The 27580-nt window shown below is 41.1% G+C and overlaps 1 protein-coding gene across 1 annotated transcript in view; it reads left to right on the top strand.

Moving 5' to 3' along the window:
- Positions 1-27580, top strand: part of SPATA5 (spermatogenesis associated 5) — a 191807-nt gene that overhangs the window by 141011 nt on the left and 23216 nt on the right. Inside the window, exon 15 of the mRNA XM_035553149.2 lies at positions 13720-13884. Within this exon, the coding sequence (XP_035409042.2) occupies positions 13720-13884 (165 nt within the window). The remainder of the gene's footprint in view (positions 1-13719; positions 13885-27580) is intronic.

Raw genomic sequence — 27580 nt, 5'->3', positions numbered from 1 at the left:
ATAAGGAGTGTAGGCTTGTTCATTTAGAAAGCTTCCACCTATTTGAACACCTGTAAACTAAAGAAGAGTAATACTCTCACAACACTTAACTAGAAAGCCTCTCTGAAGAACCAAAATTCACCTCAGGAGTTCAGTTTTGGTCCTTTCTGCCTGGCGGTTTTATAGCTTGCACAGTAAATACAGCTTTCCAGACATCCAAGCATTAAGAAATCACAATGGGTTTGTAAATGTAAAAGTTGAGAAAACTGCAAATTAAACGTTTAGAAATATCCTTCAGAAATTGAAAAAAAAAAAAAAAGAAAGAAAAAAACTGTAAGTTAGATAATCTTAAAAATTTTATAAATGATTCATGAGTAAATGCATTACAAGAAGAGATACATTGGTGACCTTATCAGAGAAGCATAAATGAGCATTAAGAAGGTGATTGGGAAGTGCTTTACCAGCATATGTTTATATCCTTCAAGAGGCCTACTAGGGAAAAAACAAATCTTAATAACAAAAAGGGATGAAAATAAGCAATGGTAATACTAAACAGCTGAACAGTGCAGTAATCTATCAGTCTTATCAAATAAGGTATCTGTAAGTAGATATTAAGGTCACAGCATGAAGGGAAAGACTTGATACAAAAGCTAAAAACACGGAAAGCTATAAGTGTAGACAGTCCCCAGAAGATGTTGAAAAAAAAATTGATAAAAGTAATTGATTTTTTTTAAGTATGGAGTCAGTAGAAAAAGTGTTTTTTCCATTGGTAGAAAAGACTTTTCCTGTGCTGTCTCAGGCAGAAAAAAAAGGCAGTTCAAGTTCAGTAGAACAGAGATCATTTGCTGATTGGATTTAATCCCTACCATAACTCAGGAAAAAACTAATCTAAAAACACCCCTCCCCCCCCCCCCCCCCCCCCCCCCCCGTTTTTATAACCTAGATTATATTCCTAGATTTAAAGATAATATTTGACTTTGTCCATCAGGATTGACTCTGTAACATCTTGGAATGACAGGATATGTTAAGAGAAGTAATTGCCTCATCAAGGCTTTAGATCAAGGAGCAGCTTACTTGCTTGAAGTATGTATTGACAGGATGAATACTGCTTCATGCAGACAATGGTGTCAAGCAGAGGTGCAATCTTTCACCTCTGCTATTTGGAGCCACTGTTCTTTTAACTGGGAAAAAAAGAGTGCGAGAGAAAAGGTTGACTCAGGTAGATCATGCATTATGTTACTTAACAGAAACCACAGCTAGGTTATTTTCCAGGCAGCCCAGATTCAGCAGACCAACAGACACTCATGCACAAAGGAGGGAAAAAAAAAAGTTAAAAACCAAATAGACATAATGAGAACCGCAGTAATTTTCAACTCCAATAATGTGATACAAAAACACAAAAACAAGTCATACACAGAACAGGCATATTCACGTTGCGTGGCATTAAGTGTGAACTAACAGAATGTCTAGAAAGAAATAATAATATATATCAGTAAGAGAGCAGTTGCATTTACCAGCATAAAGAAGATTCAGGTTTTGATCATCTACAGTTTAAAACTGATCTATGAGTCTTCCCCTGAAATTTTGTTTCCACCTTAACAGATGGATGTGAAAGCTGGAAATCCACCAAAGGTACAGACAGACGTCTAAAAGCTTTTGAAAGTAAATGCCTCAGGGAAATACTAGGCATTAAATGAAATGAATTTATAACAAATACTGAGATTCGTCAGGGAGTTGAACAAGACTTAATCTCTTAAATTATCCAGAAATGAAGATGGAAATATCTAGGATATGTGGTAAGAATGAAGCCAGATCTGATGCCAGACTGTCTGTCATGGCAGGAATGCCTTCCGGCTGACTGTAGATGATGTAAAAGGGGCTGACCAAAATAATTCCTCCATTGAAACGTGCTTGGAGATGGAAGCATTACAGGTGACTTAAAAAGTAGGGGACAGTCAGGAGAAAGCCAGGTGGACAGTGGTCAGCAATCTCGCGTATGTTTGAGGGAACTCCTGCCAATATAGGGCAAAATCTTGAGTTGGTTGGCACCAAATTTTTTCATCCAATATTTCACATCTATTAGGGTCTATAAACACTTGGCAGACCTGTAAAATGATTTCGGGACTTGTATCAGCAGTGCTCCAGGCCTAATGACTAGGAAGTACATATTTTAATCCCGGAGTCCAAGCTGTATCTGTCACTTGCAACTGACAACTACAGTAAGCACTGTAATTTATGTAATCGCAGCACCACCCACCAGTTTCTAAGATCAACACACAAAGTGGTTTCTGCCTGTTTGAGGGAGAAAACCACCAGGTTGTCTTCCTGCATCCGGGTGGATGAAGTCAGTGATTGTCTGCTTGCAATAATAAGAGAAGGCATGTCTGCCGAGGCCTTTTCTTGAAGCAGAGTATCTTGGCTTCTGACCCAGCCAGCACTCTGCTGTTCTTAATTAGGCCGTGTCTTGACTATGTTAATATCCTGGCATGTTGCTATCTGGGGTTTTGTAGTCGAGCGTGCAGTTCTTTTGCACGCCCCGCGCTTTCTCAGCCTCTGGAACCATGTCACCTGTGCTGTGAGGGCAGCGGCATCCTCAATGACCACAGCTGGCTGTTCCCAAAGGGCCCGTCTTCCTTGAGGTGCTCCTCCAGCCCCAGCAAGGCTCCTCAGCTGCGTGGCTGTGTTTGAAGACTCATATTGCATGTCTGCTGCCAGACACCCTACAGCAAGCAATGCCTTACCATGTACCTGCCTCTTTGTGGATGCTGGTTAGCGGCTTCTTTCTGATTGTATATACCGATCTGTTTCTTTTTTCTCCTCAGGTTATAACTAAAAATTAGTTAAGAGTGCATTTTCTGAAAGGGGGAGGGGGCTTTATTGGTGTTCAGACATCTGGACTATCAGGTAATGAGTTAAAAACCTAGTGTGTGTTTTCTGATTGTTCCTATACCAAAAGCATAAGTGGGACTGGGTGGCCTGAACACAGGCATCTGGAGCTATTTGTTATGCTCAGAGAGCTCCTGGCTAGCAAACAGCTATCCCCCTTGGCAGAGAGGAGGCCTTATTGTAATACCTGCTGGCTTTGTGGAGATATCTTGGATGCCTTAGGTGGTCCCAAATGGCAGTAGGCAGCTGGATTGTACCTAATATGTGTGTGTTAGTAAGGGGCCGGTGGGCTGAACCTCCCCAAGACAGAGGTTTAAACCAAGATTTGTTTGGTTTGCTCCTTGTCTTGTTGGAAAATAAGTCTTGAGAAAGATTTTAAAGAGATCACCTTGGTTTCCAATTACAAGAATAAATGAGTGATGTTTCTTCTTCTTTCGTGACTTTGTTCTCTCTACAAGTTGAATGACTTTTCCATGAACTTACAGTTATTGTGACCAGTACCTACTTCATTGCTTCAAATGGTCTTCCGTGATAGTAAAATGACATCTTTCAAATAATGAAAACCAGAAACTATTTTTTTTCTGCCATAGTGTTGGCTTTAATGATGGAAAGTTATTGATTTCCTTTTGAAATTTCTTCTGAATTGTTTCACTGATGTTGCTTCCATCCCTGCTGATCTGTTTTTTAGAAGCAGCTTGTTTCGCATACCTATGTTGGTCTGTGAACATTTCTTGTACATTTTATTTATCTGTAGTTTGTTAGACAGGTTTGTAAAATTTGGTCACAAGCCGGGGAAAGTCATCAAGATTTTTGTGGTAGGATAGTCACCAAAGTAACCAGGGGTAAGCAGTACAGAAACCGATATGACAAAAGGTTATGTAACGTGGATCGTGCAGCTTCACAAATATATCTTCTCAGTGTGCAATGGATTTTTAGTGCTGTTTGTCACGCACTGAAGTGTTCAATCCTGAGAAGTGTTTGGAGCGAATTCTGTTTACGAATCCTATGAAAACAGAACACAGAATAGGAAAAGGTGCTGCTAGGCAGGTCCTGATGGAGCTGACCTGCTGTGTGATTTGTCATTTCAGGAGAAGTTGTTCTTCTAAACAGAATCTCCTCCAGTGCTGATAATTTACCCAGTCGGTGCAATGGTAATATGGCATAGGTTATTTGTGGAAAATACTTTATTATGTGGTAGATCATTGTTATGGCTTTCAAAAGCTTCTGAGGAGAATTGTAATATTTTGGCAGGAGTTCAAAATTCTCTTTCCTACAAGGAACAGGTTTTGTGTTTTTTTTTCGCTAACATGTCATTTTGAGGTTATATGGTAACATCTGTCAGAGCTATGCTAACCTCTGTCATCCAGCTGTTATAACTGTGGTATTTTCCTTCCTTTTCCTTCCCTTTCCTCTCCGTTCTGCTTTCCCTTTCTCCTCCCTCAGAAAAAAGAAAAAAAAGAAAAAGAAAAGAAAAAAACCACCTCCTTTTATGCTGAAACTTCAGGTGGAATGAAGTGGTTATAAAAGCATCTGTCAACACAGGAATAGTTTGCCAAGCCAAGTATTTGGGTTGGAAGTCATGCCTTCCCAACTGCTTGAAAACAGGAAGTATCTCTGTTAAGTGATGGATAGCTCTACTTTGCTGAGAGGAAGAAAAGGCTTTCTTTCTTTCTGTCTTTCTTTCTTTCTTTTTCTTTCTTTCTTTCTTTTTCTTTCTTTCTTTCTTTTTCTTTCTTTTTCTTTCTTTCTTTCTTTTTCTTTCTTTTTCTTTCTTTTTCTTTCTTTCTTTTTCTTTCTTTCTGCCTCTGGGCTAATGAATGAGTTCTGCAGTTGTTCCGCATACATGTATGCAGAGAGAGAATTCTGTATAAATGTGCATACGGGTGCACACGTTTGTGTGTGTGTGTATGAATGTACAGACTAAAAAAAACCCCAAACCAACAATCCACTTTGTACATGATCGGTCCCTGTCAGGAGCCAGCCCAGGCACATCTTATCCCAGTGATTCCTGTAAAGCGCTCAAAATCTGTCAGAAACAGCCTGCAGGATTGCAACGGCTCCTGGGTGATTAATTGCCAAAAGAGTCTGGTTCCAGGTTCCATTACATGTAATTGTTATCTTTTCTAAAGGGGTTCTTTTATTAAACCCCCACCCCAAAAAAGAGGGAAAAGGGAAAAAAAAAAAGAGCTGACATTCCTGAGGTTTTGCACCTCTTAGACGGGAGCATGAAGGACTCCCTTACGTAAACATACACTGAAGAGGGTGTGTTACATTGTTTATTAGCTGATGATAGATTTTTTTTTTCTTCAGTTAACTTTACTAAAAATCATTTTGTTAGAAACCAGGGAGGAAGTGCTGCAGAGCATTTAGAGGAGAAGAAGGAGAGCTGCGATTCCTCGTCCATATCCGAACCTCTCCATGCAACCCAGCAAGTGGCAAAATCCTAGGTCGCTCCTGCTTCTTACTAACATTGCGGGACAGCAGCCAAAACTTGGGACATCCTCTCTCCTCACGCCACTGCAGTGAGGCTGCTCAGATTTGCCATGTGGCAAGAACAACAGCTTGTGTCTGAAGTTCGCCTTGCAAATGAAGCCAGAGCCTCAGCCCTGAGCTGAGATTCTGCCGCCCTGCGTGGGCACAAGGAAGGGACGGGAGCTGCAGCCTGAGCAAGAAGAAGCAGCAAAGCCAAGCACCTTTTTTTGCAAAGAGTTCATGGCTTGAACACTTGTATTAGGTTGTCCTGAAAGTATGGGCTGATTGTGGAGAATGTGCTAAATTGCCTCAGTTTTTCTAAGACCGTATTGACAACATAGAACAGAGGAGAGCCTGATTCTGCTGTCAGAGTTTGCCATGTCTCTGAATACACTCAAGAAGCTTGATTTTTGAGCTGAATTTCTGTTGTGGCGAACTGGAGTATCTGGAATCATATCAGTAGGGTTGCTTGGATTTGCACTGCTTTTATTGCATTGAAAATGTGGTGTGTTACTGACAGGTTTAGACTTTTATAGATGGAGGCCTGGGCAAAACTTGGCTCCCAATGAGCACTGCAGTAAGTTGTGCCAACTGGCCAATTTAACTGTTTGAAATATCAGGGAAAAAAAGCATGGAGATACTAGTTCTGCAGCTGCAGAGTATCTGCCTGCAGATGTTTCTGCCAAGAGAAGTGATTGAAACGCCGTTTCTTGAGATATTTTAATCCTATCTGAACAAAAACACATAAAAACGTGCTCTGGTATTGTCTGCATAGGCCAAGGAGCACATTGTTCCTTGCAGTTGTGTTTACATGGTCTCATTGCTGCAAGGAAACAAGTCTCCTCAAGCCCTCTTTCTCCGCGATTCCCCTTGAATTAGCTATATTAATCAAACTCTGCGGCAGGACTGGGATGCACGGCGGTTGGGATGATGTTGTTACTCTGATCAAAAAAGATTGGGATATTTTGGTGCGTCCAACTTTGTGCAGGCATGGAAATGCAAGGCTGGTGGGTGGTTTTCTTTGTTTGTTTGCTTTTGCACAGTTTTTCTGCTGTTTTCATTATCAGCAAGCAGTTTGGATAGATGGCGGAGAGGCCTTAGCCCTGCCACCCGTCCCCCTTGCACAGGAGGGGCTGTGGGAGATGAGCTCAGGAGGCGGTAGGAGGGTGCAGGAGCCTCTTCCCCGAGCTGTATAGGCAAGATAAGGCAGCTGAATAATCCCCGGCGCTGCGCGCCTGGTGCCATATCCCCAAGGGCAGAGGCACAGCTACTTCGCACCTGGAGCAGCCCGAAACCCCAGTGTTTGACAGCCAGGTGAGGGCTGCAGAGCAGACAGCAGGCTCCTGGCAGCATCGCTGGGTGCCAGGGCGTTTGGGTTGGCTGCCTGGTGGGAGCATGGCTGCGGTGGTCGGGGACCCAGCCCGCAGCGGGACCTCGTCTGTGCCTGACAGCAGGTGTGGGGGAGAGAAGATAGCTCCAAATCACAAGCAGCTCTGAATGCTTTGGCCATGTGTAGGCTCAAAATGCTTTCACTTTTAGCAATGCCTATTAAAACCTAGTCATTTAAGTAACACACTTATCTGTTTCAACTCACCACCATTAGTGGGAATGGCTGATTTGCTGGATAAGTTGCAGAAGCCAGGTATGTCATTCAAACAAGGGACACCAGTGTTTTCTGTTGAGTTGAAGTTCTTTTGCCAAGTTTCGTTTCGTAGGAAAAGATGAATTTTTAATTTTTCTGCTTACTAGAACTGTAGGGTAAGCTCAGTTTTGCTGTAACAAGTTAAGGGAACAATCTGTAATGACAGCTGAAGGTGTTGCTTCCTGTCGGTAGCTAGCAAAGGGAGCAATTTCAGAGTATGCTGTGAATTACATGGAGAAGGTTCCCTCTGCTGATGACATGAACTGCAAACGGGTAAAAATCAGTGGTTGAAGTAAAAAGATAAACTACTGGTTTTACACCTGGAGGATAAGAAAAGCAAGTAGATGAATCCTACGCAAGCAGGGGCATTTGCTTAACAGTCAAGGACAGGTTACATACTTATTTTTCAGATGGTTAACTCCCTGTATCGCTTCATCTGGGTTTTGACTCGAACAGGGAAACAGTTTATATCATCCGAGTTGTTTTACTATTTGTCGGCATATCAAACTGTATATTTGTTCTCTGCCTTTAATTAGTACTTATGGTTTATGCCTGAGTAAAATGTTCATGCTGTGCTCACTGCCACTTGATAGTGCACATTCTTCCTGAACACCTGCTGTCAAACGTATCATGTCTTTTCTTGTCAACTTGCACAATGCTCCAGGTCTTGAGCAAGACTGACATGACAGAAGGGTTGTATAGCCTGATTTTTAGAAATCTATGCAGAAGGTGAAGTCTTTATATAGGGACTGATAATAGGAAAATGCAGCATTTTGCAGGAGTTAGTCTTCAGTAATATCCAATAAAAATCTGTTCGCAAATGAAGTTTTTAAAATAGTGGATATACTGTAAGGTAAAGACACAAACTACTCCACCCCAAGTGCAATTGTAGATGTTGTGTAACGAGAACAGAGAATAATCTGCACAAGTCTTGGGAGAAGTACAAGGGTGGTGACCAACAAACAAGTCATCAAAGAGGGGAACTGGTTAGAGATGTTGGCATGTGCTGAAGGTGGTGACAGCCTTTGGCACAGAAGGAGGAAAGTGGGGAGGAGGAACAGTGTGGGGAAAGGGGCACTTGGCAAGAAAAAAGCAGTATCGCTTGACTGAGGAGCCTGTAATTACAAGACTCCATCCTTGTGACACAGCACATAAGTGTGTCACCTGAAACAGATGAGCTCAGGGTTGCTTCCTGAAGAAGCTTGTGCTAGATGGAGCGGGAAGAAAAACCTTGTAGAACAATAAAATTTGACTCTCCAGTGGGCTATAGTTTTTAATAGTGATACTCAAACATTTTTGCTTGCCTGTCTTTTCCCCTCAGCACCTTCTAATCTTGCTTAGTTAATCCATAGTTGCAAAGAGATTCCAGCAGCATGTCTAATGAACAGCATGGATGAGCTTCCCTTACCTGAAACTTTTGATGATCCTAAAGTGCTAAGCGCTTCCTGGCTTGTTGCACTAGGATCTTGACCTGCCCTGGCACAGAGTAAGAATGAAAATATTAGGCACGGAGGTGAGCTTTGAAACGGTAGGAGAAACACCATCATGGGAGCTGACTCCAATCCTGCAAGAGATGAATATGATGGTGCAGGAAGGCCCTTTCATCGTTATTAACAAATTCACTTCCTTAGAGTCTCTCCTGTCCCAATACTCTCCCCACTTGCAATACATCTGTCCTAACATGTGGGCAGGAACACTGAAAGGATCTCACAAACAGTTATGGCTTGTGCAGGCTACAGGAACTTACTTCTAAATGCTTTACATATGTTCAAGTAGTGTAATGATGAAAGTCAAAAGATTTGCATTACTAAATTAGATTACAAGTTATAAAGTACCTCTCATAATCAGGAGTTTGTGTAAATAGGGACCACAACCAGGGTTCATAAATAGCAATTGTTAATTCAAGTTGGAAGGATTTAGTTACAAAAGAAACAGATTGCTATGTTATTTCCAGTTTTCTCATTTTCATCTGTAGTCTAATCCCAATGGACTGTAAGGGCAGGATTAAACTTTTAGTTGCATTTTGTAGGTCCTGTATTTAAAAAAAAAAAAAAGTGTGTACTTGAAAGGAAAAGCCTTAAATTTAATATAAAAATCTGTTCCTACTTGTGGAGATTGATTGCAGCAGAGAACAACACGCAGTAACATTAATTTTCCAGGTGAACTTCCGTTACCTGCTGAACCTACTTGCTGTCTTACACACCTCAGTCAGCAGTTTCCTCTGCAGCGTATGCTTTGCTATGCAAGTTACGTTTTGCTATTGAAAATTGTCAGTTTGCTATGTTTTTGTAATTATATTTAATCCATGTAGTTTTGTTATAAGATCCAATCAAGAAAATTTTGGTGAGTGTAGACGTGGCTGAAGAGGTATGGCAGTAGGAAAGCGTTTTTGTCCATCCCAGACAGCGCTCATCATCTGTACATGTTTCTGTCAGTGTTACAATTCTGCATTGTTTGACAATGTAGTTCTTGAAATGGGTAAGTGTTCTTTGAAAAAACTAACTATGTGTGGAAAAAAAAAAGAGGAAAAGGAAAAGAAGAAAAAAATTAGCAAAGCTCTGAAGTTAATTCTAGTCCATTCTTACCAGGAACCACAAATATTTCCTTGGCTTTACATATTTAAGTTTTCTTTCCTGAAATAATTAACTTCATAATTGCGCACAAAATACACATTTTTGAATCGGCTATCTTTTCCAATGCTGTATTTGGAAGTAATGCTCTCTTTTAATTACTAAAGAATTTAATCATTTCTTTTTGAAAGGGCAGTATTTTCTTCTTAATTAAAGTGTGTTTTTACTATTGATGATACCACGTATTACTTGATGGTTATCTCACTTTCCTGAACCCTGTTGCTCCCCTGAAGAATATTGTGTATGTTTACTACTAGTAATCTTTCCATGTGTGGGCACTCAGACCCCTTTCATAACTGTTGTGGTAACAACAAAAAAATTACATAAACTTGCAAAAGAATTGCTTAATGGTATGAAGCGTTCTGGTTTCTACCAAAACCCCAACTACTTAATTTTGTGCCCTTTCCTGGCCTACATAAATTATGCAACCCTCACATCTCAACATCAGTGAATTATGTAGCTCTGCGCACACATCAATTAATTTTGGCCCCATCAACTTCCCACCTTCTGTGTGCTCCTAGCCTCAAATCAGTTTTGCATCTCCCAGCCGCAAGCAGTTAATTTTGTACTCCCAGCAGCTCATATCTGCCCGAACCTGCAGCCCCGCTTCAACTCTTCACCCTCCCCCAGCTGCCTCTCCTCTCCTCGCCTCTCCTCTCCTCTTGCACAGACAGCCAAGCCTCGCTCCTGCTGCTGCCACCTTATCTTACCAAATTTCTCCTCCTCCAGCTCAGCAGCGAAGGTCAATTCCAGGTGGCTTCACCTCCAGCCTATGGTCAGTGGTGGGTCCCCATGCCACCGTGCCTGCTGCGCCCTGAGGGCTGTGGGGCGGTCCTGAGGTGACCTGGGTGTGCTTGTTGCTCCCCATGCCGTTTCCAATGAGCAAGCTGCAAGATGGAAAGTCTGTCTTCCTGAACGGCCTGTCAGTCATAGCACTTGGAGCAGCCACCTCCAAACACCTTCTTTATTTCTGCAGATAAAGTGGCGCTGAGGAAGAAGGTGCCACCATCCATAAAGGCCTCAGTATTAAAGGTACTGCAGATGTCTGCACCAAATCCTACAATAGACTTCGCTAAGCAACTTAGAAAGAGCTCATTTTCCTCCAGGAGAAACTTTAACAGTGTGCAAAAACATCAAGAAAGATCTTATTCCCTTAGTGCCAACCTCTATGTGCTGATTTCTGAGTTATTTAGGCCAAAAAAGAAAAATAAGTCTGTGAGCAGTACACAGAGACCAAAGGCCTCAACATCTAGCCCAAGAGGATGAGATGATGGCCTGCAAACAAGAATGGCCTCGGCTTGTCATTGCCCTGTGTGCTTTCAGACCAGCAGGCAGCACACCAGCTCTGCAGCCCACCTGTGGCCTCTCCCTCTGCTCTTAGCTCCTTTGGAGTTTGCCCAAGGGAAAAGCAATGCAACAGCGAAGCAAGGAGCAGTTGGGCAGTGCCCAGGGTCTTCCACGTTTCCCCATCTGCCTGTCCTGTCGTGAGGGCTGGTAGAGACCAGTTCTCGGCAGAATCTGTTTTTCTGTTTGGAAGTAAGAGGAAATTTGATTCTTCTCTCAAGTCAGGTTAGCGAATGTTTTCTCTCCTCTCCTTTTTGTCTATGTCTATTTAAGCAGGAAGTGCTACAGAGGCTGACTTGTGCTTTTTTTGTAGGGTTCCCAGCACATCTGGCTGTCTTGGATAAGGTCCCTAGGCCTGACTGTAACAAAAAGTAATGATAGCATGTTTTAAACTCGGGCCTCCAACTAAGATCGTATATAGAAAACACAAAGCATTTGGGACAAACTGGAGGAAACCCAATTTTAAATAACTGAGAAAAAAAAAATACCCATTTTTTGACATCTGTAATTGTGCTTTGTAAGATCGGGTGCTGCATCCTGTTAAGAGACTGTATCTCAGCAGAAAGCTGCTAGCTCCAGCTCTCGGTCCCAGCTGATCAGACTTTCTTTCCATCAAACACTTCTCTGTCCCACTTGTGCAGCCTTGGTCATTCATTAGTGTGAGCTAAGCTGTCTCTAGAAAATGTTCTAATTGTCTAGGCTTCCTGATTAAACCTGCTTTGACTTAAAAGAGGTGTACCACTGTATTCTTGTGAGCATTTCATGTTTCTTCTAAATAACAGAATTTGCTATGGGCATTTCCTTAAGAGCATGCAGAATGCAATTGCAGTATAATTCCGCTCCCTCCAAGCCTAGTCTTGAAACATGTAAATTTCTCTTTCAAGTGTGTTGGCAAAAAATGGCAACATCCCGATAAATGCATGGCTTAGACACCAAATTACACACTGGTTGAGCTATCGTTAGTGTGTCGAGTTCTTCAGTGGCTATACCAAGAGTGCTGTGGCAAGTACCACCGTCTGATTAGGAAATACGGGTGGATGGCTGGCTTCTCACTCTTTTTTTTTTGAAGGGATCCAGCATTGGCCATTGCCAGAGATGGGGTACTGGGCTAGATACGGGCCTTTAGTCTTCCCTGTGGAGCCTTGCTCTGTTCCTGCGTAGCTCAATGAAACAGAGCTGTGCACTTTCTGCTGAACGTTTTCACATTCTGTTTTAAAAATAACAAGACATCTCTTAACATTCAGGATACATTTTTCCACTCTGAAGCACCACAACAGTCTTTTTAAAGAAACTCTAGGAAGGGTGTTAACTTGATCAATGCTGTGCAGGAAGGAAAGCTCTTTCCTACTATTTTTTCAGCATGACTTTCACTGACATGATCAGGCTGGGAAAAGACTTATTGGCTGACAGCCCAGGACAGCCATGCAATATCTCTAGTCATCTGGAACTCAAACTACTCTGCCCAAGGGAGAACCATAACATAAAAACAATTTAGGTTACATGCTGAATCTTATAAACATTGTTTAGTTTTTAAAAATACTTTTTAAAGACTATTTATGCACATTTGCAATGCACATTTTTTTCTCAAATGTCAAGTAGGATAGGCTGGGAGGATTTTTTTTATTTTATTTTACTGTAGACAGTTTTTTTAAAAATCTTGGAGATTTTTAGAAATACAGGGACACGAGCTTCCTCTCATCTCATAAATCTAAGAGCTTGGCTTCTCCTACATATCAGATATAATTGTTTTATATATAGATAGCATTTACTTTTTGAGCCAGTCCAGAAACCATGGAATCACAGACAGGTTGGTTGAAGGGGGCTTCCAGAGGCCTTGCAGCCCCCCCACTCACCCAGCACGGGACCAACACAGGCCAGGGAGGGCTTGGCTTCGTCTAGCCAAGCCTCAAAAACCTCAAGGACAGAGTTTCTGCAGCCTCCCCAGTGACCTGCCCCAAGGCCACACTTCACCTCTAGAGAAGAGATTTTTTCCTCCAGACCAGTCTGAACCTTTAAAGCTGCCCTTTGTGGTCGTTGTCCCATATACACATATGAGGCTGCAAAGTTGGGGCCTTACCTTGTAACTATTAATTTGTTGAATTTTCAACTCTCTTGTGGCACAGGAGAAAGGTTCTTCTGACAGTCCAAAGCTGATGCTAAAAGGTGTTAAACTACAGTGCTTTTGCATGTCTGTGGTGTTTTTTTTTTTTTTTTTCCTTTTTGAAACATCTTTGGCCTCTGTCTATCATTACCTTACTGTGTGTGAAAGCCTAACAGAGTAATCTGCTCTTCTGTATACAGCACTAATAATGTGGGATAAATCAACATGAATACAGAATGTAAGCTTAACTTCAATTTCTTTTTCCTCTGCTTGTTGTCTTGATTGAAGATCTGCACTTGGGATATGTCCATTGCCACCTGTCCTTTTGCCAAGTCCTAACATTCCAGCACACCTTGCAACAAGCCTAAAATTATTATTTTAGGAAAATGACTATAGTTCCTTTATGATGCCTTTTTTCCATAAACTGATATTTCACAAGCTGAATAGCATTACTGTCTTTTCAGTGACTGATTCATTTTTGCATAAGAGAACAACCCCTTGTGCACATAAGCTTGATTGTTCTTGTGCAGTTCTTTGCTTCTGCTGAAATTGTTGGTTATTTGTTTGGGGTTTTTTGTTATTGTTTTTAATTGACTTATGGTTTTTTACTTTATTGATGTGATGTGTCATTTGTTATAACTTTTCCTGTGACATTTTCATTGCAGGCCTTGCTAAGACCAGGAAGAATAGACAGAATTATCTATGTGCCATTGCCAGATGCAGCCACTCGCGAGGAGATCTTCAGACTTCAGTTTCGGTCTATGCCAGTCAGTGAGGAAGTCTGCTTGGTGGAGCTCGTTCAGCACACACACAAATATTCAGGAGCAGAGGTAAAACTTTCTGTATGGTCATGGCCACAGAGTCAATGCACAAAATGGTGTTTTTAAAATTGAAATAGAGCATCATCCAGGTATCATTCCTTGAGTCTACTCTAAGTGGTGGGGAGAATTATAAGAAAGACTTTGACAGAGTACACTGTGATTTCTGTGTTTCTGCTCAGAAACCAGACTACAATCTGTTTGTTTTTGTTTTTTTCTTTCAAGATCTCCATCAGAGTACTGCTGCCAGGGAAAGGGTGAGCCATAGTAAGGTCATGGGTGGCTCTATTAAGAGTGTGGTGCCAGGCTGAGTGCAAGGAGATGGGGGCAAGTGTTCCCAGATGTCCACACAGTTCAGCTGGGCCTGCCTACATCCCCAGTGAGGGACCCTGTTGCATTCTATGATTTAGGATTGTGGCAAACAGACTCAGATTGAGGAAGGAGAGACAATTCTCAGACAGCATAAGGGAATTGCAAAGGAGTCACCAGTCACTTTGAGGCTCATATTTTCCTGTTCCATATAATCAAGAGCTCACAGCAGCACTTACTGTTATAGCTCATTGCTGTCAGCTTCTGACAATGGCTGTCAGGCTATGATGTCCTGTCCTGGGTAGGGGGAGAAACTTCTTCAGATGCTGCTGCCTGGTAATTATAGTTAGTGGTCAGCACAGTGGTCCCTGAGTATTATTCGTGGCAGTGCCTCATGAAAGAATATTTCATGTTTTCTTCATTTTGATTAATTGAAAGTAATTGTATTACTTCAAAATTCAGAAAATGTCATTAAGGTTGCCAATTCGACCTCTTAAAAGGTATGAAATACCGGAGTTAAAGTTTCCACCTTACTGTAGCCAGTCCTAGTGAATGCATTATCGTACCATCTCTAATTACATAGTCACCTTTTACTTTTTCCATAGCAGAGTGGAAAATGTGATTTGCTTTCCTTAGCTTCCTCCATCTTTCTGTATGCTGTTTACAAGGGCAAAGCTAAATCTTTGGCTTGGTTCAAAAGAGAGGGTGACTCTGAAGCGTTCGTGTGACTCCTGTGATACTGATGGCCCATCTCAAGCGACTGGCCGTTGGATATGCTGTATGTCTTCCAGGGAAAACGTTGCTCATTTAGCTACCACGTAAATGCTGGTATGTTTTACGATGCAGCACTGCCCACAAGTAACCTCTGGCTGGTGAGGACACTGCTGTGAGTACTTCTCCAAGTCAAAGGAATGGGGTCAGACCTTGCCATGTGCAGCTGTGGTGTCCAGACAAGCCTCCAGGCTTGTTCCAGGAAGCTGTGTAAGGACAGGGACCAAAGTCAAATCCACTACAGCCTTCCTCCTCCGCAGCACAGGACAAACTGTGCTCTGGGGACAAATGAATGGGGGCAACGCAGTGAGCAAAGCTGTTCTGTGTAGGACTTCAAAGGCAAAGCAGTGAGCAAAACTTTTTTGTGTAGGACTTCTATTTGCAACAGAATGTGGGATCTTATAATGAAAAAAAAGAAGGCAGTAATCAACTTATTGCAGGCTTAAAAGTTGGTCTAGGGAACTGTTGCAGCTATACCGCCTATGTGCTGAAGAGTAGTGACTTGAACCGTTACTAGGTTTTTACCCCGATGTCAGTGATAAGAGTTTTGCTGCCCTGGGAAAATTTGTCTGCTTCTGGCCAAGTTATAAGCCTCCGAAAACATAAACGTAAACATATCCTCCGTTGTGTATGGAAACTGTTTTCTTACCAGGCAACAACTGTAATGCTTGTATTTCAGAAATTCCAAGCATATGGGGATTTCCTTTGGATCTGGGTCAGCCGAGGCTCTAGTGGTGAATTCCTGTGCTTAGCTTAGATAATGAGTCGCAAATGTCTTGGTGCTGGCTTTCTACAGAACCAAAAATAAGTTAATGGGTCATTGAGTACAAGTACAGACTAGTTGCAGGGGAAAAAAGCCTGCCTGTTTCTAATATGGCATTTCTCATGAATTTTGTTCTTTGGCATCATTCAAAGAGTTATAATAATTGGGATGTAAAGAGTAAACACAGAAAAAGCCTCAGTCAGTGTTCCTTGGAAGAATATATAAAAAGTCTTGACAGTTGGCACGCACAGTGGCCAGTTTCATTAAAGCCTTTTCTTCCTAGTGTCTCCAGCTTCCCAGCTTTAGAAATAGTTTCCGCTGTTGAATGGCAAGTTCCCATTCCACTGTTATACCCTTTGTTTGGAAAAGGAATGGAAAATGCTTAGTTTTGTGACTAGAAGATGCTGTATAAATAGGGAGTTTCACGTAAAGATATGTTGAATCCTCCTACCATGAGCTGAATAAACTGCAAGTAAAGCGGATAGTTTAGTACGCATCTGGCTTCCAACTTGGCAATTTTTCAGATCAGATATGTGTATATTTTTGCCTGTCATCACTTATGACCAGTTATCTCTATTCACCTGCTGGATGTATGTTTATCTTAATGAGTACGTTAAAGATATATCGAGATAGCAAAATAGGGTGTTTACTTCCCACTGTTTCATTTGAGAGAAGATGGAAGATAATTTATGAGGGTGAATTAGAATTCCCTTCTCTCAAGTGCAGGTGAAGTCTAATGTTTAAAAAAAAAAAGTGTATTAGGGGAGCAACATCTGTACAGTTAGCTTTTATTATACCAATTGGATAGGTCAAACAAAGCTTCAGCTTTCAAGAAATATTTGGATTTGCACTTGATCTTTATTTCCAGGCCCTTCTGAAATGCATGCTGGCATCTCTATAGCTCTGCTTTGCAGTGGTGCTTGAGGCTCGTCTTCATGGATACCTGAAATCTGTAAAGCAGGACAGTGAGAAATAGCTTTCAGAAGTTTCTGAATAGCGAGGTTTGGCCTTGGAGCTGATATTGACACCAAGAAGCATGCCATCCACTCACTCTGGCAACTTCTTTGGCTGCATCCCTGCCCTGAAGGCATCTGCCTTTTCCCAGGACTGCCTCAACCTCTTGTTAGCGCAACCAGAGCCTTGCACAGGGTAGGTCTGTTTGCTGTGCGGACGGGTCTGCAGTAACCGTACAGCCTGTTAGCTCTCACATGCTGGCCAGTGGGTTTCTCCGGTGTGGTGGTGGAGCAGTCAGAGCTGGTCTTGCCCCTGTTTTTTTTTCTAGGAAATTTCCACTGAAGGCCATGCCCAGGCAGCTGCCGCCTGGCACGGTTCAGCTAGAGGCTGTGCTTTGCCTTGCCATCGGCTTCATTCTCCTCTCCTGATGCAGTGGCATTAGCAAGGAGCTCTGGTAGGCATGGAGGAGAAATCTCTAGTCCTTGAGAGTAATGAAAATGGTTAAAGCAGCAAATGTCTTGCTGCCTCAAAACTTTAATAAGATTAATTCTAGTGTTTCTGCATTTTATTTTGAGCAAAATTGCACCATTATATAACTGAAGGTTATTTTTAATAGTTTTGAGATGTCTTCATCCAGGGATTGTTCAGTCAGATGATAGCTAAATGATCTAGAGCATTTTCACTCCTATAATTCACGTTGAGGAGTTTTATCTGGTTCATTTCTTATCATGTTTCTGTAAAGTATGATTAAAGATACAAGCACAGGAGCATTTAGAAACGAAGTGCAAGTGAGTTGTTTGGGTCTCATTAGTTTCCTGTCATGATGTCACTACAGCTAGCTTGCATTCCACACGATGGGCCTTCCAAAAACTAAGGGGCTCTAGCTTGTTCATTTGGGGATCAGTTTAGGTTTTTCATGCTTATTGGCTGCTCTCTGTTACAATAGAAAATGCCAATAGTCTCAGTATGTCTCAGAGGCATATGAGGAGTGGCTGAGGGAACTGGGGGTGTTAGTCTGGAGAAAAGGAGGCTGAGGGGAGCCTCATCGCTCTCTAGGACTACATGAAGGGAGGTTGCCGTGAGGTATGTGTCAAGTCTCTTTTCTCAGGTGACAAGTGATAGGACGTGAGGCAACAGCCTCATGTTGCACCAGGGGAGGTTTAGATTGGATATCAGGAAGAATTTCTTCACAGAGAGGGTGGTCAGGCATTGGAACGGGCAGCCCAGAGGTGGTGGAGTCCCCATCCCTGGAGGTATTTAAGAGCTGTGTGGACATTGTGCTTAGGGATGTGGTTTAGCGGTGGACTTGGTAGTGTCAGGTGGTGGCTGAACTTGATCTCAGGGGTCTTTTCCAACATAAATGATTCTGTGATTCTAAAGCACTTCTTGTGTAAAAAAGAACACAATCACGTGGACAGAATCTGATAGGAAATTGCTTGTCATGTGATTTTTAAATTATACATTATCTCAGATTTTTTAAAACGGTTAGAAAAAAGGTTAAAGTTGGAACATGTTTTGGCCTAGAAGAAGGACACCAACCTTTATATATGCAAAGACTGATGTCTTTATTAGATTTGTGTTGTGAAGAAAAAAAAAAAAAGATATAATTACAAATGAAATGGAAGGGGTATTCCTTACCTCGAATCCTTGGAGTTTACTTTGTGAAAAGGGATGAGCAAGGGAGTAAGACTCTGTTTCACCACTGTAGAAATATTTTATTCCAGTAAGTAGATGGTAAATAAAAAGGAAAATAAACCCAGTAGAGTGAGGGACCTTCTTTTATTATGTCGGCCCCTGTCAGATTATGTTTTTGTTACAGGAGAGAAGGCAGTACAGAGACGGAGGTTTTAGGTAGAAACTGAAACCAAGTGTTGAGTTGTTTTGAGTTTAAAGTTGGTTAGAAATAATAAAACATTAAATATTCTGGATATCATTGTAGTATTATTAAGACAAGTGTGGTTGTAAAAATAAGCTAATGGGGCTGACTGTTTTTAAATTGGTGGAAAGCAGGTCATGGTGAAAGCAGAGGCTGACATTGTTTCTATAGTATTATCAGTTTCCATGCTTACAGGAAACAATAGTAAAGCGGGAACCTGGGAACCTGTAAATCTTTCACTGGTTCTTAGTCGAAGTAGAATAGTTAATGTAAAAAATATCTTTCTCACTTTGCAATAACTCTCAATGGGAACACAGAGAGGAAAAAAAAAAAAGCTAACGAACGTTTGCTCTGGCTCAAATGAGTGCGCGTTTGATGCCAAAAAAGTATCTTTGCAGCAGCACACTAGCTCTAATCAGCTGAAGCCTTTGACTATTAAAATATTTATTTCAAAACATACATGTACTTGTTTACCAGATACTGACATATTTAAACTATAAGTTTAAAAGAAACCAAACACTCAAACCAACGAAAACCTTCCAAAGCTCCTCTCTTTCTCACACAGGAAACCACCAACTACAAAAGAAGTGAGGATGTATTCCATTATAGGTGTGTGGGATGGTAAACAAGGTTTTAAGAGATCGGGAAGAAAACAGTCTCTCTTTCCTAAAGTGCATCTTAAATAAAGGTGAGGGAGGGCTTAGATATAGGGAAAACAAGACATCCGGCAAATTACGATGTGTTATCTTCTTTATATCTAGCTTGCCATGAAGGAAAAGATCTTCCAAACCTAAGGGAAAAGCTTTCTAGTTAACATTTTTTAAGGGCAATGGATCTAGTCCTATATAGCAGCCTACAAAGACAGACTTCAGGGGAAAAAAAAAGGCAAGAGTAAAGGTTCTGTGACTCTGGAAATCATATCCTAGCTAAAGCTCATGGTTTTCATTTTTAAGCACGAGGATGTTTGTTCCTTTTATGCTTAATTATGCTAGATGCAGAGCATGTTCAATTTCCATAGACTTCAACAGGTGTTGAAAGTGCTTAAGATGTCAAGCTTGGGACTGGATCCTCAAATTTTGACCTTCTAAGATACATATATATACACACACAAAAAAAAAATTAAAAAAAAAATCTTGTATCATCAGAAATGTGTGATTTGAAAATATACTTTGGTAGTTAAAGCATCTGTGGCTGAAGTGACTCTTGCTGGACACTTCTGGATGGCCTTGCCATCTGAAGGAGTCCTGCTTATCCTCACACCAGGGTACAGTATTATCCTGAAATGCAATTTTCAAAATGAAGGACACCACCAAATTGAAATGCAGCAAGATTAAGGCCTCAGATGAACCTCTGAAGCTTCTCTTGGATTGATGCATAGGATCTATTAATTTATATCACTCATTGAAAAGTGAACATTTTTGTGTGGGTGGGTGTGGAAAAGAGACTCAGCCTTCATCCAATGTGGGTAATCAGGGATCACCACCTTCCTACACACGTTTATCAGCACCAAGGATGTGTTTGGCACAGGTGGCTGGAAGGTGAGGAAATACCTGGCATTCAAAATGTTTTCCGAGTGTCAGTGTTTGGTATAAACGAGATGAATCACTTGAAAGGAAATAACTAACTACACAGGACTTCCCATGGGATTTTGCTTACTGCCGGTCTCGCAAGAACCTCGTACGTGCAGAATGTGCTTGGACAGACTGGGATCGAGGGCAGTGTGAGTGCCTGGGTAATCACTCATCAGCACAAGGGTGTCGTGGCATTGCGCCGCATCTCCCCGTTCTCCTCTGTAGCCGCTGCAGAAAGATCTGGTTCCGTTCCCGCGTTTTGCAGAGATGGGGCTGGGGGTTGTTCACCCTAAGCGGGCTGATTTTCATCACGTCTTGTCTCAGCCGAGACCCAAAAAAGATCTGTGTTCCTCCTGTATGCTTTCATCACATGGATCTATAAAACGGGGTTGCAAATTGGCATGTTTATGTAAAATGTAGGGCTTGGTATACAGAAGAGTGTTTGCACTGAAATTTATGCATGGCTTGCTCATCTGGGAAAGAACATTTTATCCTTCAGTGAGATAATGATTTGCTAATAGTTTAATCAAGCAGAGGAGATTTAATGCATCTGGCTGAAGGGACATTAGCGTTTCTGAAAAGGTCAGACCCATTAACAGCTCAGGAGGATACCGTCGACACTGCTTCCTAAACAGCTCAAAGAACAGCCATCCTTAGAGGAACTTGGGGAAAATGCCAGAGGGAATTTGAATGAGCCCCTGAGTGTGCACCGAGCAACATTTAGGTATAAAATTTAGCCTGCTTCTCAAACCTGGGATTTGAGTCCAAAGAGCTGAAAGTTTGGATTCTGTAATTGCTGAACCCCTTGGGGTGCAGGGACCTTTAGAGCTAATTTCAGTCTTAGTTAACTATTTTTATGGTGTTGTCTGCCCAGATTCTGTACACAGGTACTTGGATTTGCATTTATGCTTGCCGTGCCTTTGAAGGGTTGATTTGTGTTGCATGCCCATCTGGAGGGAGAGCCTGCAACACGGGCACCTGTGGTGCACGGGGTAAGCAATCCTCAGTCGGCGGAGCTGCTCACTTGTGATGAGCTTTTAGGGAGCTACTGCTAAATGTGGTAATTTCACCAAAAAGGCCAAGGCTGCAGGGGACAGCCGCTGCTGAGCGTGGCCTGCTGGCTACACCGTTTGCCTCCTCCTCTTTCCTTTTCCCTCACTTTTCCAGGGCACCTTTTATGCAGCAGAGTTGCCAGGAGCTCCTCTTTGCTGAGGATAGCGAGGGAAGTGTGTTGCCAGCACAGCGGGGGGCTGTTCAGCTGTCACTACAGCAGAGGCGTATAAAAGAGGGACCTCGACTGATACTCTGTCAGCCAGCTTCACTTGCCCTCTGCTCTTGCCTGTGGCTTTGCTGCTTTATTGTCCTGTTTTTGGCTGTGATTCCAGTAATGGAAAAACATGTTGCTCTTTAAAAGCAGATGGGAATTCATTCCTGAAGGAAAAAATGTCTCTTTAGGCTACTGCTATTGTTTTCTTTTAGTTTTATTTTTTGCCTATGAGTTATTTCTAGCAACTTCTAATTTAATTCATTCTTCTTCTTCTTCTTCTTTTTTTTCTTTTTTTTTTTTTTTTCAATCAGACAGCAGGGATTATTCTTCAGTGGCTTATATCACACACTTTCCATACACCAATAATCATAAATGTGGGTATGTAATGTTCAGAGTCAAAACAGCATGTGCAGTCATCAGGAAGGAATTGAAAACATTGATTTATTTATACCTTTTGAAGTATTTTCATTTACATAATATAAAGGCTCATATCAGTGCAGAGTGCTAGAATTTGCCTTTATGTTTAAAAATAAAAAAGGAAGAAAAATAAATCCAACACATTTTCTCCCAGTGATCTGTTTTTCTGATTTAAGCCTGTAGTGTTGACACTTGATCTTGTAAGTTATGATGTGTAGTAGAGTATGGAGCTAGAAAGGAGCTTGCTGCTTTGAGTTTGACTCAACTCAAGTCCTAAAGTATAAGACAAGGCTTACAAATTAGAGAAAGTCAGCAAAAAGTCGTTACATTTCTTAGACAGTGAAATTTTGACCCTTGACTCTTATGCCCCAACTTCAGGGCCAGATTCTTAATGTATACGAGTTGTAAATACTGAATATGTCTTAGTACATTAGCAAAAGATCTGTCCAAAGTTTTTTATATCATTTTCTGTGAAACCACTGTTTTGTACTCATCTTTTTCATAAACGGGGGGGGGGGGGGGGGGGGGGGAAGTAAATATTCTTACATCTCTGTTGTTATTTCCCATATCCTGAGATTAAAGCGTGCCTGGCTGGCTGAAATCTCTGTTATGATTACTTTTAATAGTATGTAATGTCTGACTGTCAGTGTTCAGTCTAGCTTTGTCTATGTGTGTGTACGTTTTCCTCGTTGGATATGGTGAGGATTGCAAGGGGCTTTCCCACAGAGACAGCACGGAGGCATCACCTCAGGCATCAGCTTGGCCAGGAGAGCTGCAGGGGGCTCCCTGCTTCTCTGGTAAAATTGCCTTGTCAGTCTTAACAGAATCTGTCCTCTGTAAACAAGGGTAGTTCTTGGACAATAATATCCAGGAGAGTTCTCATTATTATTTTAGTTGGCACTAGGAATATTTAAATGCACTACCTGAAGGCTAACTCAGGTAGGATGTTTATAACCTGTGAAACTATACAGAGGAACACCTTGTGCTGACCTACTTGTGTTTCTGGTGCTGTGCCAGCTAAATTGCCATCAAGGTGGAAGAAATGTTAATGAATGGCAGAGGAATAATAGAGCCCAGGAATAAAGGCTTATTAATCTAGCTGAGTATTGTTCTTGTGAATGAAGAACGTGTGTTTTAATAACAACACTAACTGTTTACACTTCACTGAACAGCAAAGATTGGAGGGGTGTGTGTGTGTGAACTGAAATATTTGAATATATAGTGGTATCTTTGTGTAAACATAAAATTAGATGTTGGCCTTTTGCAGTCATCAGTGAAGTAATTGTTTCTTCTGAAAATTTGGAACCTCGTAATAAACAAATAATAGAAAAATAATAAAATCAGTAAGTCTGCCTAAATTAGACTGTGAATATCTTGAACATTAGATATACTGAATTTCAGACTTAAAACCTGTCATTATTAAAGCTTCATTGGTACAGAACATGCACCAACTATTCTGCTTCCATTGCTTTCTCATATAATAGAAGCAAAATTTCACTGCAATAAAGTAAGTGTTGAGTTTATTTTGGGAGAGATGATCACTAACACTACAGTGACTGGAAAGCTTTTTTGTTTGTTTGTTTTTAACATTTTAACTGTGATATTTTTAATCGTTCCCATCCAAATAAATGGGTATCAACCATGAGCTTGCACACTTGCTGTCATCCCATTTCTTTCAGAGGGGTTTTGATTAGGCATGATTTTTTTGTTTTTGTTTTGTTTTTTTCTTTTCAGGGGGAAGGAATATTTGAAATATCAGGCTTTGTTCTGCTTTTCCTTTTTTGGAATTTCAGGTTCTTTGGTGAGATTAAGCTGTTCAGCAGTAATTCTGAAATTATTTGAAAAGTTGTTAGCAGTTAAGATAGTCATGATGCAGAATGCAGGAAGAGGGAAGCAGCCTTCAAGTATTTGCAGCCATACCTACATCGTCAAACAGGAAAATTTTCCCTTTTGTCATGTAACTTCTGTTTTGACAGTGTGCCTGAACCCTGGGTTTTCTTGAGAATGAGAGTTGCAGCCCTATTGAGGAAGGCACTTTAAGGGGAGCTATCTGTAGCTGGCTTTGTGTTCTGTACTTGGATCCTAACAAGGATTTTGCATTTGCACAAAACTTTGGTCTTAGCATTCAAGCCATTGCCTGGAGTAGAAGCTGTCAAGTAGTTTCTTAGCACTGCTGGAATGCTGATGGCTGTGTGTGCTACTCTAGCTCAAATTTTTGTATATCAAAAATTGGAAATTGTTGTTTCCAAATTATTTTTTATGGTTTCCCTAAAATACATATGGAAATACATAAAGGTTTAGATTGCCTTTGGCAGAAGGATTAAATGGTTATTGGCAAATGGAAACAGCACAGTAATAGCTCTGCAGCAAATTATTAGCCATGGTAGATGCAAACCTGTGGACCATTTTGCTTTTTAATTAAACTGGTTCAAACTATTACCTAGTTCTCAGTCTAAACTTTTGTCTCCTTGCTTTGAGTAATGAAGACATCAAGGATACTCAGGTAGAAAACAACTCTGAGGTCTTAGTCTTCTTTGTTTATGACACCGCGTGTAGAGAAATGAGCCATGGGAGCTGGGTTGACCACTTGCAATGGAAGAAAACAGAGCAAAACCCCAGATGACTGCAGTAGTTAATTGGTCTTGACATCCCCATTGTTGGGGAGGAGAACTAAGAGCATTTTGCTCAGTTTAAAAAGGCTGCTCTGGATTTTGTTTGATGGGTTTTTCTTGGTGGTGGGTTGTTGGTTTTTCATTTTTTAGGGAAGGGGGTTAGTTATGATTTACAGAGGTTGGCTTCATACTTCATTTCCTAGCAAACAAAATTAATTTGTCACAAAAGTAGGCTATAACTATTTTACGTACATTGCACAGTGAAGCATAGCATTGGAGGGAAAGGGGTGGGAGAGCAGCAATCTGTCTTCTGTTTTGTCTTGTATGTTTTTGTCTTTCTTTGTGTTTTACTGGGATAAACCAGCTTTGTCTTTTTCCGGAACTGTTCCCAGTGAGCACCCGTTTGATGAAAAACTGATGAAGAGGGGGGGAAAAATAATGTAGCCAGCTCCTAGGCTAGATTCTGGGTATATGCACTGCATGTTTCCAAGTGTTTGTGAGTCCGTGTCAGGAAAACTTGATCTCTCTCCAGCAGCCACTGTCACTTGCCAGGACTGGTTTTCTTCGCTCAGCTGAGAAGGAAGGAAGGACTAAGCAGAAGAAGCCAGGAGTCAGGTTGTTGGGGATTTTTTCTCAATACAGGTGCAAAGCATTTTCCCTCGCAGAGCTGCAGCAGCAGGTTCTGCTTTGCAAAACAAAAGTCACGCACCTAATTGGGGGTGCCCAGAGCATGTGGGAGTGAGCCTGGCCCGTGGGGGCTTGGGGCTCACGTCATGCACTGCATGACTGCATGACTCTCTTTTGCTGAGAGGAAGCAAAAGGAAAAAAAAAAACAACACCTCAAAACCAAAAAACTCAAACCCATATAGTGCTTGCATTCTTGATTAGCTCAGTGGTTGCAGTCGCGGCTGTTTACACGAAGAGAGGTGTCTGGGGGAGTTTCCTTGTCGGGGGGCGTACAGCATATCTGTGGGGATGAAGGCACACTGCAGACTTGTGCAAGCAGACGTGTTATCGCTTTATAGGATCTTGCCATTTCTGTGGTCATTTTTGCTTATTTACATGATATGTGATCTGGGGGGGAGAAGCAAACCGCACTCCTTTATTAGCGAAACAGAATTTGCAGGCAAAAAAATGCATTCAGTAATTTGGTATAAACAAGAGTGAACAAAACGTTTCCTGATTATGACTTCTCTAGTTTGAGGCCTGAGGACTTCCAAAGAAGAACGGGAAGTCTTGTTTTAATATTCATACAGTAAGCACTCCTCATAATAAAAAGTCAGTTCTCTTCAGAAGAAAGTATTACAGTGGTTATGATCCACAATGGAATATAATCAAAATGTTCAAAACTGAAAACTTACTTTTCATTCCTGATATTCAGTGTTACTAAATTTGCAAAAGTATTTGTGAATCCAGTGAAGTAAACTCAAGGAAGAAAAACTGAGACTTTTTTGGATCAGTCAGCTTTTTAAGTCATCTTCTATTTTTTCTTTTCCTCTTCTTTTCTATATACTCTTTTTGCATTCTTGTGATCTAAAAAAAATCATCTTTTGAAACTTATTGGTTTCTTTATATTGAAAAACTGTATTTTGCATTCATTAACCCCTGTTTATTAACAATATTTATGTAAGACCAGGTGGAGAAAAAAAAAAGCATGAAATCAATTTATCATCTGTCAATGCTTGGAAGTTGGAGGAAGAAAGTGAACTTGAGAATTCAGACACTATCTTACCCTAGGCTAATTGTTTATCATTAAAAAGAGAGCTTGCATGCAGGAGGGAGTGTTATGTTTTGGACGTACTTCCTTGTAACTCATAAATCTTGGCTGTGTAAATGTTCAGTCATTAATTAAGGGTTTCAAATTAATCTGCTTCCTGACTGGACTTGGCTGTTTTTGCATGGAGCAATGCTCTTGCCCAACTTGACAGTTTAGGAACACTTTCAGATGTGTGATATGGAAGTACGATGTTTATTGCAGAGAGTTAATGAACAGTGTGCATGGCGGTGGGAGAGGCGTTTCGTTACTGACACGGACAGGAAATAGCGTGGTGGTATCAGAATGCTTCTGCGTACTTTAATTACTTCCCTTACTTCAAACAATGGCAAAAATGTCTATTTTGGATCGATAAACGTCAGTGCTGAGCAAAATGTTTTTCTTTTCATTATCCTGAGATAATGTTCCGTATTTGCAATTCAACCGGTTTACTCAGGAGGATCTATAACAACAGCCAAAAAGTCGCTCTTACGTTATGGAAAAAGATTTCAACTTTTGTTAGAGGCTTTTTAAAGATTAATTGGCCCTATTATCATGAGGGCATTATCATTGCATTCATTTGAGCTGCTCATATAATAAGTGTTCATTTGGATTTTGTGTCCTCCTTGTGTTACCCTTTAGAAATTTGTGTGTGTGTGTATATATATATATATATATATATTTGTGTCTCCTTTCTTACTTATGAAGGCATATGAAGGGCTTCTACCACGTGTTTAATTCTTTCACTAAGATTTAAGATTTTTCAGAAATTCACGTTTGGATGACAATGTGTTTGACATTATATATTGTACTGTAAATGTCTTAGCACTTAGTTATATGCAGGTCTGTCTTTGCAGCGTTGAAGGTGAGTCTACTGGCTCTTCCTCTTAAGTGAACATCGCTTAGCTCATGCAATGAATTTGCTGTTAAAGGTGGAGGAACAAAATCTGCAAATGAAGCATCCAGCCAGGTAGTCCTGGAGATGTACTACATTTTGCAGCTATTTCGAACCAAAAAATGTTTTCGTTATATGTGTTCCAGCTGACTGGATATGTACTGCAACAGTCAGCTTCCTCCAATTCTGTATGTGCAACAGATTTCATAAATAACTCGTCAGGTTTCTGTTCCAAGATATCTGGTTTGTACATGAAACCTAGAGAAGAAGGAATTAATCATAAACATGAACTAAAAAGATCTCTAGTTAGCTATTTGAAGCCATACTGTTCCATTTTGGAAAGCATGTTGCTGCTCCTGTTTTCTTTGTCTCAGAAGTGCAAAGGGATGCCACAGCTCCACCAAGAAACTCACATACTGTCTTGTGAACCTGCCTTTCTTTCATACGTGTTGCACCGGGGAAGAGATTTGCTGCATAATTGCTAACTGCTAATTGGAAATTGGTCTGACCCAGTTTCAAA

Source organism: Cygnus atratus, chromosome 4, assembly GCF_013377495.2.
Source record: "Cygnus atratus isolate AKBS03 ecotype Queensland, Australia chromosome 4, CAtr_DNAZoo_HiC_assembly, whole genome shotgun sequence".
In the NCBI taxonomy this organism is placed as follows: domain Eukaryota; kingdom Metazoa; phylum Chordata; class Aves; order Anseriformes; family Anatidae; genus Cygnus; species Cygnus atratus.
This window is presented reverse-complemented; position numbering and strand designations above follow the sequence as displayed.